Consider the following 13,701-nt stretch of genomic DNA (forward strand, 5'->3'; position numbering starts at 1 on the left):
TTTCTCAGTTTACTTAATTGATACTTGTTTAAGAAAATTTTTTTAAAATTTATTATTTATGTAAGTCTAAAAACAAGTGAGATATTAATAAACGATTACACCCTGATGAGGTAGATGCTTGTTGTAATAGTAAAGATGAATGTACAGAGTAATTCAGATCTTAAATTTTAACAAGAAGAGCTACGTCAATTACAGATCCAAATTTATATTATATTTATAATTTAACAAAAACAAATATTGAAATTTAAAAATTTTCATGGACAAATAAAACTTTAAAAGATGTAACTAAAGAAGTTTAATCCAATAATATTGTAATTATCAAAAAATTGTTATTTACAGTGGAAAACACTTAAGTTTAATTATTCCAGACTGAAAGAAATTTTAAAAGTAAAAAAGTCAGAATGTTTTACATTTGATGGAAACGCTTAATTTAATTAGCGTTAAAGGTGAAAATTACACTAATATATTACACTTGTGAACAAAGAATTTTTAGTTATAAAAAGTTTTATTTTGCTAAGGATGTATAAGACCTGATGAAAAAGTCTAAAAAGTTTTAACCACAAATAAACTGGTAGTAATTTGATAATTTCTAGTAAATCTATGAAAAATTATACAGAATAGAATGTTACTGAATGTGATACAATTTTTTTTTTTACATTTTTTCAATATACTTAAGTAAATTAAAAACTTAAACCATTCTAAAGACAGTGTAGTTTTATCCAAAATACATCTTCTAGATATTATCTTACACATAAGTTTTTTCAAACAATTTTCGTAAACTTTGTATTTTAATTTAAAAAATACTCTATTATGAAAATAAAAAATATATATCTCCATGGGTTAGTGGTTGCTAGAAACTCCCCTGCTGTTTCTCACATATATATGTGTGTGTGAGTGTGAGTGTGTGTGTGTGTGTGTGTGTGTGTGTGTGTGTGTGTGTATGTGTTAATTGTATGAAGTTTGACATGGTTATTGGGCCTAGCAATTGATGCGAACAAAAGGTAAATAATGAAAAACAGGATGCTGGATTAAGGATTTTGGAAAACAAATGTTATAGTTATATAAATATGTAATATTAATTTGATTAAATCTATATTAAAAATTATTATTTTCATTATTTTTAAAGTAGTGGATGGAATCTTTTGTTAAACATTTAGGACAAACTACCTCAGCTGACCATCCACATTATTGATATAACAGTAGATATATGCAACAAAACATGTTGAGAATATTTTCATAATAGTTCAGTAATAAAAATTAAATAATATCAGCATGATTATTTTGAAAATTTTTACAAGAGGAGTCCATAATAAACAGGTATATAAAAAATTACTAAGCAATTGATGGATATTACATTAAATGTAGTTTTAACTAACAATAATACAATAAGACACCCTTTCAGAGAGTTCCTTATAGTGTGTGATACATAATTATATGGCTAAAATTAATTTCTTAATTTAAAAAAAAATTAAATTAATTTTTTAGTTAATAACCAGAAGATATTAAATAAAAATAAATTAAAAAAATAATTATTGATATACTTTTTACATATGATAATGATAAAAATGAATGTGAGATTAAAGAAGTTGAAGACGATTTTAACAAAGATGTATGTGGATGTTTATTTTCTTTCAATTCATCTTCATGGCAGAATTCAGTATTACAATTTTCATATGCTACTTCAGGATTCCATCTTTTTATTAACATATCCCAAGGACAAACACCATTCATTTCACAATAATCAAAATGCCACACTCTTTCGTTAACATAGAAAACAACTTGATATTTATTATTATTATTACATCTGAAACAAAAAAAGGAGGTTGGTTAAAATATTAATAGCGCATCTTGTCATGTATCCTTCAGAGGCTGTCAAAGTATGAAACAATATCCACAGGTTTAACATATATTAACCACTACACGCTTTAAAACAAACACATAAAAATATTAGTTTGAACATTTGTTAAATTTTACAAACGTCTCGATGAAGAATTTAGTAAACGTTTTACTGAATATATTCATAAACAGGCAAAATCTAAAAAAATTGTTCCATAACTGGGATAGTATGTTACATAATTAATCAATTAAATAGACAGATAATTGTATGTTATTATATTACTATTATTATCTTTATTATTATTGTTATATGTATTGTTAGAAACACCCTTAGGAATAGATGGGTACATGTGCTCACTTCATGGATACATAGATGATACAACATACATGATTCCGTAATTCATTTTTACAAATCAAAGGAAATTATAGTAAAATGTTGATCAGAGAATCACAAAATACCCAATTGATTATATTGTAAAAAAACCAATAAAATGTATAAAATTCATAATATACTCATATACAGATAGTAAATATGAGTATATATATATATATATATATATATATATATATATATAATCTTTTACTTATCTATTTATCTATATATATTTAAGAAGAATGTTTGTGTGTCTTTGTCTATTATACAGATCTACAGTTTTATTCCAATCATGATGAGATTTTGCACATGAATTTCAAACAAGACGAAAATGCTTTTCTACATTTCATTTTGGAAAAACAACCCTCCCACCTTTTTTCAGTCACTTGAGTAGCCTCTAACCAACCTCAAATGTTTTAATTTTAAATTTGCCAACACATACCAAGAAAATAGTCGCACAATAAAAATTGATGATTACTGATTTTCAAATACTACGATAGGTAAAAGTGAAAAAATAAAAATATTATGAAAATAATTATGTTGGAAAATTAATAATTTTGGAAATTTTACATTAGAACTTTTGCCTCCATATTCTTTAAAATTATTGAAATCCCACCGAAGAAAAGAAAGAGTATTGGTCAGATAGTTCCTGCAACCAAAAAAAAGCCATCTATACATTGGAAACACTTGAACGATGGAAGCTTAATCTACAGCAAGAATGTATCAAAGCTTTTAAGTTAAGACTCTATTGTAATCATGACATGGATGACATCAAATTCACAAAGTCTTTGGGATAGATATAAATAAGATTTAAGTGAAGATATTCTCAGGGTGCACAAATAGCTAACCCACTATTAACTTAGACTACAGTGCAGAGATATTTAGCAAACACTCATACATCTTGAGGATAATCTCTATCAATGGCAAAACCTCTCCTGCAGCTTAGCCTACAGGCGCCAAATTAGAATGGTCAAGAAGCCCTAGGTAGGGATATTTGGAGGGAAAGGGACTATAAAATTAATGCTCTCAAAATGTTTCTTGAAGATAATAAACCCCTATTGGTCACAGACCAGAGGCAAGCTTATGGCACTGTTCTAAGGTCAGGCTAAAAATGGTGGGCTCTGTTTCCTGGACACTCCTGGGAGAACGAGGAAAACGTTAATTTTGTTGCTAAGATCCATCAAAGAAATGAAATTGCTTTGGCTATGGCATCCTCTGGAATACAATCTATTATGTTAGTTGGTGACTGAAAAGGCGCCTTCACCTCTGAAACTACCATTGAATATGCAGGTTTCAGAACAACCCATTTGCAACATCACCAAAGGATCCAATGAAGCAGTGCAAACTAATCGTTTGGAATGAATGCATAATAGCTCACAAAAGGGCATTAGAAGCGCTTGATTGCATTTTGCAAGATGTACGGAGTAATAAATGAATTATGGGCAGTGTTGTTGTCTGTTCTGTTGTGTGTTCTGGCAGGAGATTTTCAACACACCCTGCCATAATTCTGCACTCTTTGCCAGCTGATTAACTTAACGCGTGTCTTAAGTCATCAGCCTTATAGATATGTGCATAAAATGAATCTCGAGACAAACATGTAGGTTCACTTACGAAGAGAAACAAATGCAGAGCAGTTTGCATAATAATTGCTGTTACTTGGCAATGGAGAATTTCCTGTAGTCTCCACTACAAGTCTAATTTCATTTCCTTCAAATTTCTGCAACATAGTCTCTTCACAACATAACTAAAATGTTTCTGGATATACATGAAAATTACAACTTGCACCAATTGCTGTTCATAAGCACCATTATATTTCCCAAAAAGACAGCATATATTAACGATCTCATACAGAATATGCTTCCCAGCAATTCTACTATCTATTAATCCATTGATACAATAACGAATACTGAACAAGCTGTTTATTACTCTACAGAGTTTTTAAATTCCTGGAACCCCTGGGAATGCCTTACACAAGTTGACTTGAAAAAAGATCCCCTATCATTCTGTTATGCAACACAAATATGCCTTTTGAGTTTAAATGATTGCAGTTTCTCATCCAGCTTGTATTCACTATGAATCATTTTGTGTGGTGGGCATTAACTTGGAAAGTCCGTGTTTTTTGTTCAGCCAGTTATATGTAGCTTGCTCAAGAGTTGGCAGCCTAAATACTTTATTAGCCTGTGCTCAGAACAAATAAAAAAAAATATATAGTGTACTGTCAAGCCTTATAATAGAAGCTTTGAGATAAACAAAACTGTTGTCAGTATAGCATATATTAATCCCCTTTTCCTTTTATGTACACCCAAGAAATAAAAGAGATACACACTATTTTTTTTAAGCCTCCATGACCACTGTTAGGTATAGCTTCAAAGGATGAGATGAAATGTCTATTGTAGCATGTGAAACTGCATTACCTGACTGGGTTTTGAAGCCGGGACCTCCAGATGAAAGCCGAGACACTACTACTCATGTCATGGAGCCTGGCATATATAATAAATAAATTATATATATATATAAAGTTATTACTCAAGGTATTGCACAAAGAAACTGGATGAATTTCAGGAGATGTTATGCAAGTAAAAATAAAGAAAACGTTCACATAAATGTGGGTCCAGAAAAATATAGTTTTCCAGTTATAACTTGTGAAAAATCACCATGATTTCTGCTTCTAGGGTAAAATGAAACCATACATAAATTCTTGAAACTAAAATTAAGGGACAAATTTATTGGTTTACCATAGTTAATGACCTGAAAAATTTAATAAAACAGATATCAGAATTGTATCGAATAATTTTTGAAGAAAGTTATTTAAGAAACAAAAAATTTGTGTTGCAAAACACAGTCATCTACAAAAAAAAAGTTTGATCATAAATAAAACATTTAGTAAAACATAGTAACATAACAGGAAATACTCATTACAGTTCAATTATAATTAAAATTTTATTATTACTTACTTATAAAGGAAAGCAGAAAAACTGGAACCAAATGGATCAATAAATGAAGATCTCCATTTTCTAGTTTTGTTAATGTAGCTAGTTTGAATTATTGGGTATGGATCTTTAAACATTCCTAACTTAGCTGTCATCCTTTGAAACAATCCAGAATGGCTAAAATAAAAGTACGCTTTCTTTTCTGGAATACCGCCTCTATTTACTGTATCACTGTAACATAGAACAAGAAAAACATTCTTTGATTATAACTTTAAAAAATGCATTCTACCTCTGTAATTTCATTAAAATATAGCTGAAAGTGTTTCTAATAATATTGGGTATCCCAAATATTACTAAAACAAATGTATACACTTAAACAAAAGCATCTGGATCTCAATAGGTAAAATATAATTTAACTCATTTCATGATATTATCAGCAGTGAAAAATAGCAGTTCAGAGCTGATTTCCATGTTTGATTATTGATAATTTTACTTCCATAATCATTGAAACCTTTGTTCACTCTTTTATTTTCAGTGAGTGACAATGGTTTAACACTTGAAGTTTGCTCTTTTTATTGAAAATGTGTTTTGTTGTTATGATGAGTACGCAGAATGTGCAAAGAAAATGTTTCATTAAAATTTTCGAGGCATCAGTGTTCTGCATCACAAGCTGTGCAAAATAAGTTGATCAATAAGAAACTGAATTTATCAAAAATGCACCTTGTTTTAAAGAGCATCCAACCGGACAGAGAAAAAGTCAGATGATATTTCTGATCACATAGCACAAAGTCCAAAAAATTTAACAAAAAATTGATGTAACAAGCAGAAGTCTCAAGGAGTAATACACTCAAAAATTAACATTTAAAACTACACCTGTACAAAATAATTGCAGTCCATTAGTTACACAATATTGGTTTTCTGAATCGTCTTGAATACTGTCAGTGGTTTTTGGATTTTATAAATGAAAAGAAGAAAACATTCTTGATGAACAAGTAACATTTTTAAAAAAATGAAATGTGATTTCATTTTCTGAGCCATATCAACAGTCAGGATAATAAAATGTGATCTGTGAGTGGCCCTTATGAGATCTTGAAACAATTACTGCACAATGAAAAAATGAGTGTTTGGGGTGCTGTACATAAGCACATTCAGTTACTCCAGAAGACAGTAAACTAAGTACACGTTATTGGAATGAAATCATTTACCCTTTCTTTGGGCAAATGGGGAAAAAATTAATGGAGTGTACTTCCAAGAAGATAGAGCAATGAGATTCACTGCTGATGTTTCACTAAATTTGCTGTGTGAAGTTTTTGGAGGTAGGCTCATTTCAAAGCAAATTTGGGCAGCAAGATTCCAAGATCTTGCACCTATAAATTTTCCTAAGATTCTTCAAAACATAATCTTAATATGAGCATTACATCCGATGAGCTCAATACTCAACACTTTAAGCAGCAATCTTTAAAGAAACATGATTACCAATGAGAGTTTGCTCAGACTTAAATAAATTTAAACCTATAATTAAAATCTTTTGTACACTTTTTAAACATGTTATGTCATAGATACAAAAGTTAAAAACTTTTAGCATTATTATATTATGAATTAAATGAAAACCATTATGTTTCAAAGAAGCACAGAAGGAGCAAAAAAAGAAGTTGACACTAATCATTTTTAAATTTTTTCATAAATTAATTTGCTTGCTTGTGAATGAATATTGAATGAAAATTTCATTTTTAGCATATAAAAGATGTCATGCCTGACTGGTATTCAAACCTGAGATGCTATCAGTCCACCATTGAGGCTAAACTAAATAAAAAACTTAATTTTATAAGTAGAAATATTAAAAAATAAACTTACTTTAATTTCATAAACATATCACGTATTGGTGGACAACCTAATCTCTGATTCATATCCATTCCGTAGCCAAGTTTATAATAATAATACAAATCTTCACTGAATTCTAGAATCTGGAAGAAAGAAAAAAATAATATTAAATGACAAGAAATTTCATATTTGTAACCATTTTTTAATATAGATTATATTTTATTTTATCACGAGTATCAAATACAATTTTGTTTTGTTACCACCCAAATGACTGATAACAAGCATGAAGGTGATGGCCAAACTTAACTTATTCAGAACATCAAAATAAACAAAAATGTTCATTTGGATAAATACCCTATCTTGCTTCATTTTGTTTTTTCAATAAAAATTTATATCTTAAGAATGAACTGAAATATTTTAATGAAAATTTATTGTAAAGAAAGACACAAGTCCATCTCTTCCAAACAAATCATAAAGACACATTTGGTTTGCTTCATGAGATCTAGCACCATCATGCTGAAACAACAGGTTAAGCCTGGTTTCCAGTAAAATATCCTTGAAACTGTTAGGTGCAACTAATTTTTGCGACTCACTATAACAATTTCAGCTTTTTATCTACTGATTTGAACAAATGAGTTGTCATTTTATTCACAATAAATGCTTAATTTTTTTTTTTTAATAAAATATAATGTAATGAGAAATTATAAAATTATTAATGATTAAAATGTTATAATAAAATGGCTGCAATTTTGGATCTTTCAAAGGTTATACTTCAAACTTATTTATTTTGTAGAAGATGTTGTTGGACACAATGTACACCAAATTTCATTGTCCTTGATCCTGTCTTCCTGATAATTAATTTTGTGGGTATAGATCTGACCCTGATAGATCCTCCGTGCTGAGGTATAACTCAGCCCCTGGACCAATTAAGGTGTCAAGTTTCCATCTGGTGGATGCATAAAGTGACTGTCATGTTAAGACAGATTTCATAACCCTTAAAAAAGGGATTTCATAGTTCCTATTTATTTTATTTTATAAATATGATAGCTAGAAATAAATTTTGATATTACTTCATCTGAAAAAAATCAGGGCTTTGCTTTTAACCACTTAAAAAAAGATAAATAGGATATTTAGTATAGTTTCCTAATTCTTGTGTATTATGTTCCTAACTTGTTTAATATAAATTCAAAACCAGCTGTAAAAAATTTCAGAAATTTCAAATTTTTTTGTAATTTCAAATTTCAGAAATTTCCCATTAAATTATCATTAACTGAATGCATTTATAGGAAGGAGTTTTGTATTTCTATATATTCTAAACGTTTATAAACATTTAAATGAGTAACGATGATTTAAATACTAAGGAATAAATTTATTCTTGGTACAAATCGGAAACCACTTAAAGATTCACTCACCACTAATTTTCCCATTTCTTGAGTAAGAAGAAATGATTCTTAGGAAAACTAAGCAAAATCTAGTTATATTAACGATCCTAAAGGGGTTTCAAAGCTTACAAACTATAAAATTATAAATATACTTTTAAAGTAATGAAACTATTTTTTAAAGATTTTTTTAGTTAATTATTGGCACCTTCTCAATGGAATTTCTGGTAGGATATATTTTGTACATAAAGAACTATGCTATCAGGAACTTTCTTGAGAAAGGTAGGAAAATTAATTATTTATAAATTTTAATAATTGTAAAATATTATCATATTTCATCATGCTGTTTAATAAACTTAAAATTTTAATGTTTATCCATGTAAAGAACAGGTACTTCAGCTAATATTACAGTAAAAATTTAAAAAAATGGGTTTGCTACTCACAATTATATAACGGTAAAATAATTTTTAACAACTTTTAAATGAAAAACAACATACCTTAAGATGTTCTTTTGTAAAGACTGCACACCATGGAGAAATTTTATCAACTGTCCATGAATTGTCATAAGCACACATAAAATATATATACTGTAGAATAGCTGAAATTAATGAACATTAATAATAAATAGTTTGTTATTAAATTAAATCTTTATTTCAGAAAAAGTAATTAAATAAAAAGAAAGTTATAAAGTTATGGCTGTTGAGGGTTCACTCTCAAACAGTTTACTATTTAAGAAAAAAATTAAAAATAACATCAAAGTATGCACAAGTAGTATGCTATTAAAGAATTATTTAGACAAATTATTCTACATTTTAAGTAACATTTTGAGGTATGGGACACTTGGTGACAAAATCTCCCCGGCCCTTTAACTAATTATAAAAAATAAATAAATAGCACCAAGGATTTAAATTCAGAAATAACTCTCAAAAATTTCAAAAAGTATGGTTTATTCAGTATGAAGTTATAAAGTAAAATAATAAATGATGAAAAAAGCAAAAGATAGGCTTATTTCACCTCACACCTGAATGAAATTAATCAAATATATGAGGGACATTCAACAATTAAAGAGACAAATTGATGTAGAAAAAAATTGTGTATTTTTACGAAATGAGACTTTTCTACTTCTCAACATAATCCCCACCAATATTATTAATACACTTGTCCCAACAATGAATTAGTTTTTTTATACCTGATGCAAAGAAGTTTTTGTCTTGTTGTTTGAGCCACTTTCCTACAAATTCTTTGACCTCCTTGTTGTTGCTGAACTTTTTCCATATAATGCCTCCTTGAGTGGACCAAACAAATGAAAATCCAAGGGACCCAAATCTGGAATGTAGGGAGGATGTAATAGTATCTTCCAAACCATTTTTCCAATGACTTCTTGGGTCAGCTGGGCAGTGTGAGGGTGAGCATTGTCATGTAGCAATATCATGCCTTTTCTTTGAGATCCGCAGTGTTTTTCTCTCATTGCTGGCTTAACTTTTTTCATCAGTATGTCTGACAAGAAGACACTGTTTCTTGCATTCTGATTTTCCAAATAATCACAAAAGACGACATGCTTGCATTCTGAATTTCTTTCGGACTGGTGAGCTGGTGTTCCATTCCATGCTTTGTCTTTTGGACTCTGGTTCAAAATGGTGAACCCAAGTTTCATCACACGTTAAAATCTTGTTTAGAAAACCTTCCCCCCCTTTCATAGCATTCTTTCAAGCGTGTACACAATTTGAGTCTTATTTTGGAGTTATTTTACCCTTTTATTAATAAAATTCCGGGCGATGATAACGCCCAGGTGTTTTGCGCCCACAAGAAAAAAAAACCAATTTGAGTCTTGTTTCCTTGTGTTGTTGCATTAACTCTTTCGGGACCCACCTTGCACATGTTTTGCTGTACTTGATCTTGTTATTGATAATGTTATGAACTGTGCCAACACTTACTGCAACTCTTTTTTCTATATGTTCAACTGTAATACATCAGTCTTCATGAATAATGTTGTCAATGCTGGTTTCAAATGAAGGAATTGACATTTCAACTGGCCGGCCAGGACATTGCTCGTCAGTCACTGAGGTTCAACCGTTTTTAAACTGTTCTACCCACTTATAAAAATATCTATAGTTCATACAACTTTCACCATACTGTAAAATCATTCGAGAAAAGATTTTAGCCGGATTTTCACTGAACGTTGTTCAACTGATGTGGAAACTTCAAGCGAACACGCTATTGTCAAATGCAATATTGAGGTTATAAACAACACAATTTTTATCAATCAGCTGTTCTCAGCTCATCCCAGTGATGCTAACCTAAAGTCATGAAAGTACAAAACTCCTACAAACTGTTTCATTTCTACATCAATTTGTCTCTTTAATTATTGAGTGTTCCTTGTACAACCAAACTGACATACTAATGTAAGATAAAAGATCATTCATAATCTTGATTAGAATTATTTAATTAGTATAAGAATTATCTAATTAGTTCAGAAAAAAAGGAAAACGATTTTTTCCTTTTTTCCCAACCCCTTTTACAGGTTTAAATAACAGCTCGAACACCATTAGAAAGTATCTTGGCTACCTTAGGGTTAGTAAATTATTTAAAAAAATTTATCAACCATTTGAGTACAATTTTGAGTTACAATATCAATAAGATCTGTATCTCCATATTATCTTCACTAGTTGTAACCAAAACTAAATGGCATAAATGATTTATATTCAGAAGATACTGTAAAAATTTGGAAAAATCAGTTGATTCAGTCTGAAGATATTAAGTAATATTATAACAAGCAAAAAAATAGGTTTATTATATCTTCACTCCTGAATGGAATTTCCTAAATAAATAACCAAGTTGACATGCTAATGTTGCTGAACCATCTAATTAATACATGAGTGTGACTTCAAGTCCAGAAATTATAAAAAATGAAAAAATTGTTCTTTGTCTCCTTTCATCTATGGGGGTTTGAGTAAAACCAAACACCATCAGAAAGTATCTTAGTTACCTTGGTCACTTAGTATCTTAGTCACTTAAGTAACTAAGTGGCTAAATTGTGCAAAAAAATTTACCTACCCATCAAGTACAATTTTGAGATATAGGATCAAAAAGGTATTTCCACACCCCCTTGACCAATTAAATGACATCAATAGCCCACATTCAGAGATCATCTTACAAAATTTTACAGAAATCATTTTATCCAGTATCAAGCAAAACAACAAATAATAAAAAAGTAACAAAAAAAAATAGTTTTCTTATCCAATCAATCCTGAACGAAATATCCCAAATAAAAATCAAAGGACATACTAATATAACTAGTACAAGAATGTGACTTCAGTCCAGAAACAACAAAAAAAGGTGTATTTTTTGCCCTCTCTTCTTTCTGGGGGTTTTAATAAAACCTAACATCAACAGATATCTTAACTTAAAGGGCATGAAATTATATTAAAAAAATATTAAAATGATGTAAACTTTGAGTAAAATTTCAAGATATAGGACCCATAAGCTCCATATCTCTCTACCTTCTGAGCAATTTTAAACAAAATTAAATGGCATCATTTCCCTTGTATACAGAAATCATTGTACCAAATTTCACCTGATCACTTCATCCAGTAATATAATCCAGTCAATACACACATTCCTGAATGAAATACACAATACTCTGAATAGCAATCCAGTCTAGTTCATATTAAGCAACAACATTCATACACATAGCCTTCTGAAATTTTTAAATGCTAAAATTGTATTTTTTGGTTAGAACTGATCACAAAATGTGAAGAGTTGCAGAAATCCCATTACGCATACTTCAACCCCAGTAGCATAGTCCCCATGTATAGAATACTGTATAATATACAGTATAATTATAGAACTGTTGAAATAAAGACAATAATTCTGTAAAATTTAGTTTTTAAATGCATAAAAAACGCTTTCTATTACAGCAATAATTTGCTCTTGATGAACAGAGACGTTGCTTTCATGTAAAGCACTCTCTATGTTTTACTGAAACACTGTTGTATTTAATATTCTTTGTTCACAGTTGATTAATACATTAAGTTGTGTACAATATTCAAATTGATCCATAAACTAATTCCATTTAAGAATTACTTTCCCTCCATTGTAATAATTAAGGTTTGACTATGGGTTTGGATTAATTCCAACTTTTACCTCATCTTATAACATCATCTAGTAATAGTATTTTTCTTTAAATTTACATTTAATTCGTATTAAATCAAATATTAATACAATATAATACCCACAAAATTCAAGATCATAATGTAATCCAATCCGAACACTGACTTCATGTATTAATTTTTTCATAATATCACTGTTAATAAATTTGACATATTCTTTTTGTGATTCTTTTGGGTTATCATCACTGAATGCTTTTTCAAACTTAGGACAATGTTTATAACCCTAAAATAAAAAAAAAGCAACATATAATTATTGTTTAAAAATATATGTAATATTATTATTGAGTATTGAGTTACGACAATTTAACATGAGATAATACCAGAGATCCTGAAAATAGCATAGCCAATCTCACAAATAACATGTATCCTATTCCAGGCTTACTAGGTAAGCAAGAAGAAAAGTAGTTCCTTGTTCGCTTCTATAACCAATTATTCTGTGGCATATTCCACTCCACAATTGTCACACTCTTTTTATCACAAAGTTTAACAATACAAATAAGATCATAAACATCAATGATAACAATTAAGAATGTGAAAAATGCCAAGCCTAACTGAAATTCAAACCTAGATTGAAGTAATAAGTAGATTGATTTAATTCCATTTCTTTATTCTAACTATAAAATTTAAGCTCAACTCATTGTTATCATAAGTCAATAGTTTTATAATATTAATAAATCTTTAACCACATTTAAAACAAAAAGAGCCACTAATTGGTTTTTATATTTCCCATCGCAGCTTTCCTCGCAAAATACATAATCAGAATTACAAACATAAATTACCACCACAATGTTATAAAACCTAATAAACATTGAGTCAATAGCAAGCGGTAGAATAAAATGGCAAAAATGTAAAAAGTAATTTCTGTTTTATATCTCTTAAAATATAAAAACTCAAATCTGTTTTATATCTCTTAAAATATAAAAACTCAAAAAATCTTTATTTTTAGATATTCACATGAAGGTTACACACACCAAAAATCAAGTTGTATTCATGTTACAGAGAAATTAAAAAAATAGCCGTTTCAAATAAAATTCAAAAATCGATTTTAACCCTTTAAACTCGGAATTTCAAAAATTTGGAAATTGATTTTTAGATATTCATATAAAGATTATACACAAAAAAAATCAAGTTGGTATCTTCATTTGTTACCAAGAAAATAGTAAATTTTATTGTTACTCCAATTTAACTCTTTA

At 29.1% G+C, this 13,701-nt stretch overlaps 1 protein-coding gene across 1 annotated transcript in view; it reads right to left on the reverse strand.

The window, feature by feature from the left end:
- Positions 1-752: 752 nt before the first annotated feature.
- LOC142332744 (multiple inositol polyphosphate phosphatase 1-like) overlaps positions 753-13,701 on the reverse strand; it is a 43,329-nt gene continuing 30,380 nt past the window's right edge. The window contains exons 5-9 of the mRNA XM_075379356.1: positions 12,575-12,731; positions 8,837-8,937; positions 6,994-7,103; positions 5,164-5,370; positions 753-1,804 (exon numbers count right to left, since the gene is read on the reverse strand). Of these exons, the coding sequence (XP_075235471.1) occupies positions 1,486-1,804; positions 5,164-5,370; positions 6,994-7,103; positions 8,837-8,937; positions 12,575-12,731 (894 nt within the window). The 3' untranslated portion in view covers positions 753-1,485. The remainder of the gene's footprint in view (positions 1,805-5,163; positions 5,371-6,993; positions 7,104-8,836; positions 8,938-12,574; positions 12,732-13,701) is intronic.

This window comes from Lycorma delicatula, chromosome 12 (assembly GCF_047948215.1).
Source record: "Lycorma delicatula isolate Av1 chromosome 12, ASM4794821v1, whole genome shotgun sequence".
Classification (NCBI taxonomy): Eukaryota; Metazoa; Arthropoda; class Insecta; order Hemiptera; family Fulgoridae; genus Lycorma; species Lycorma delicatula.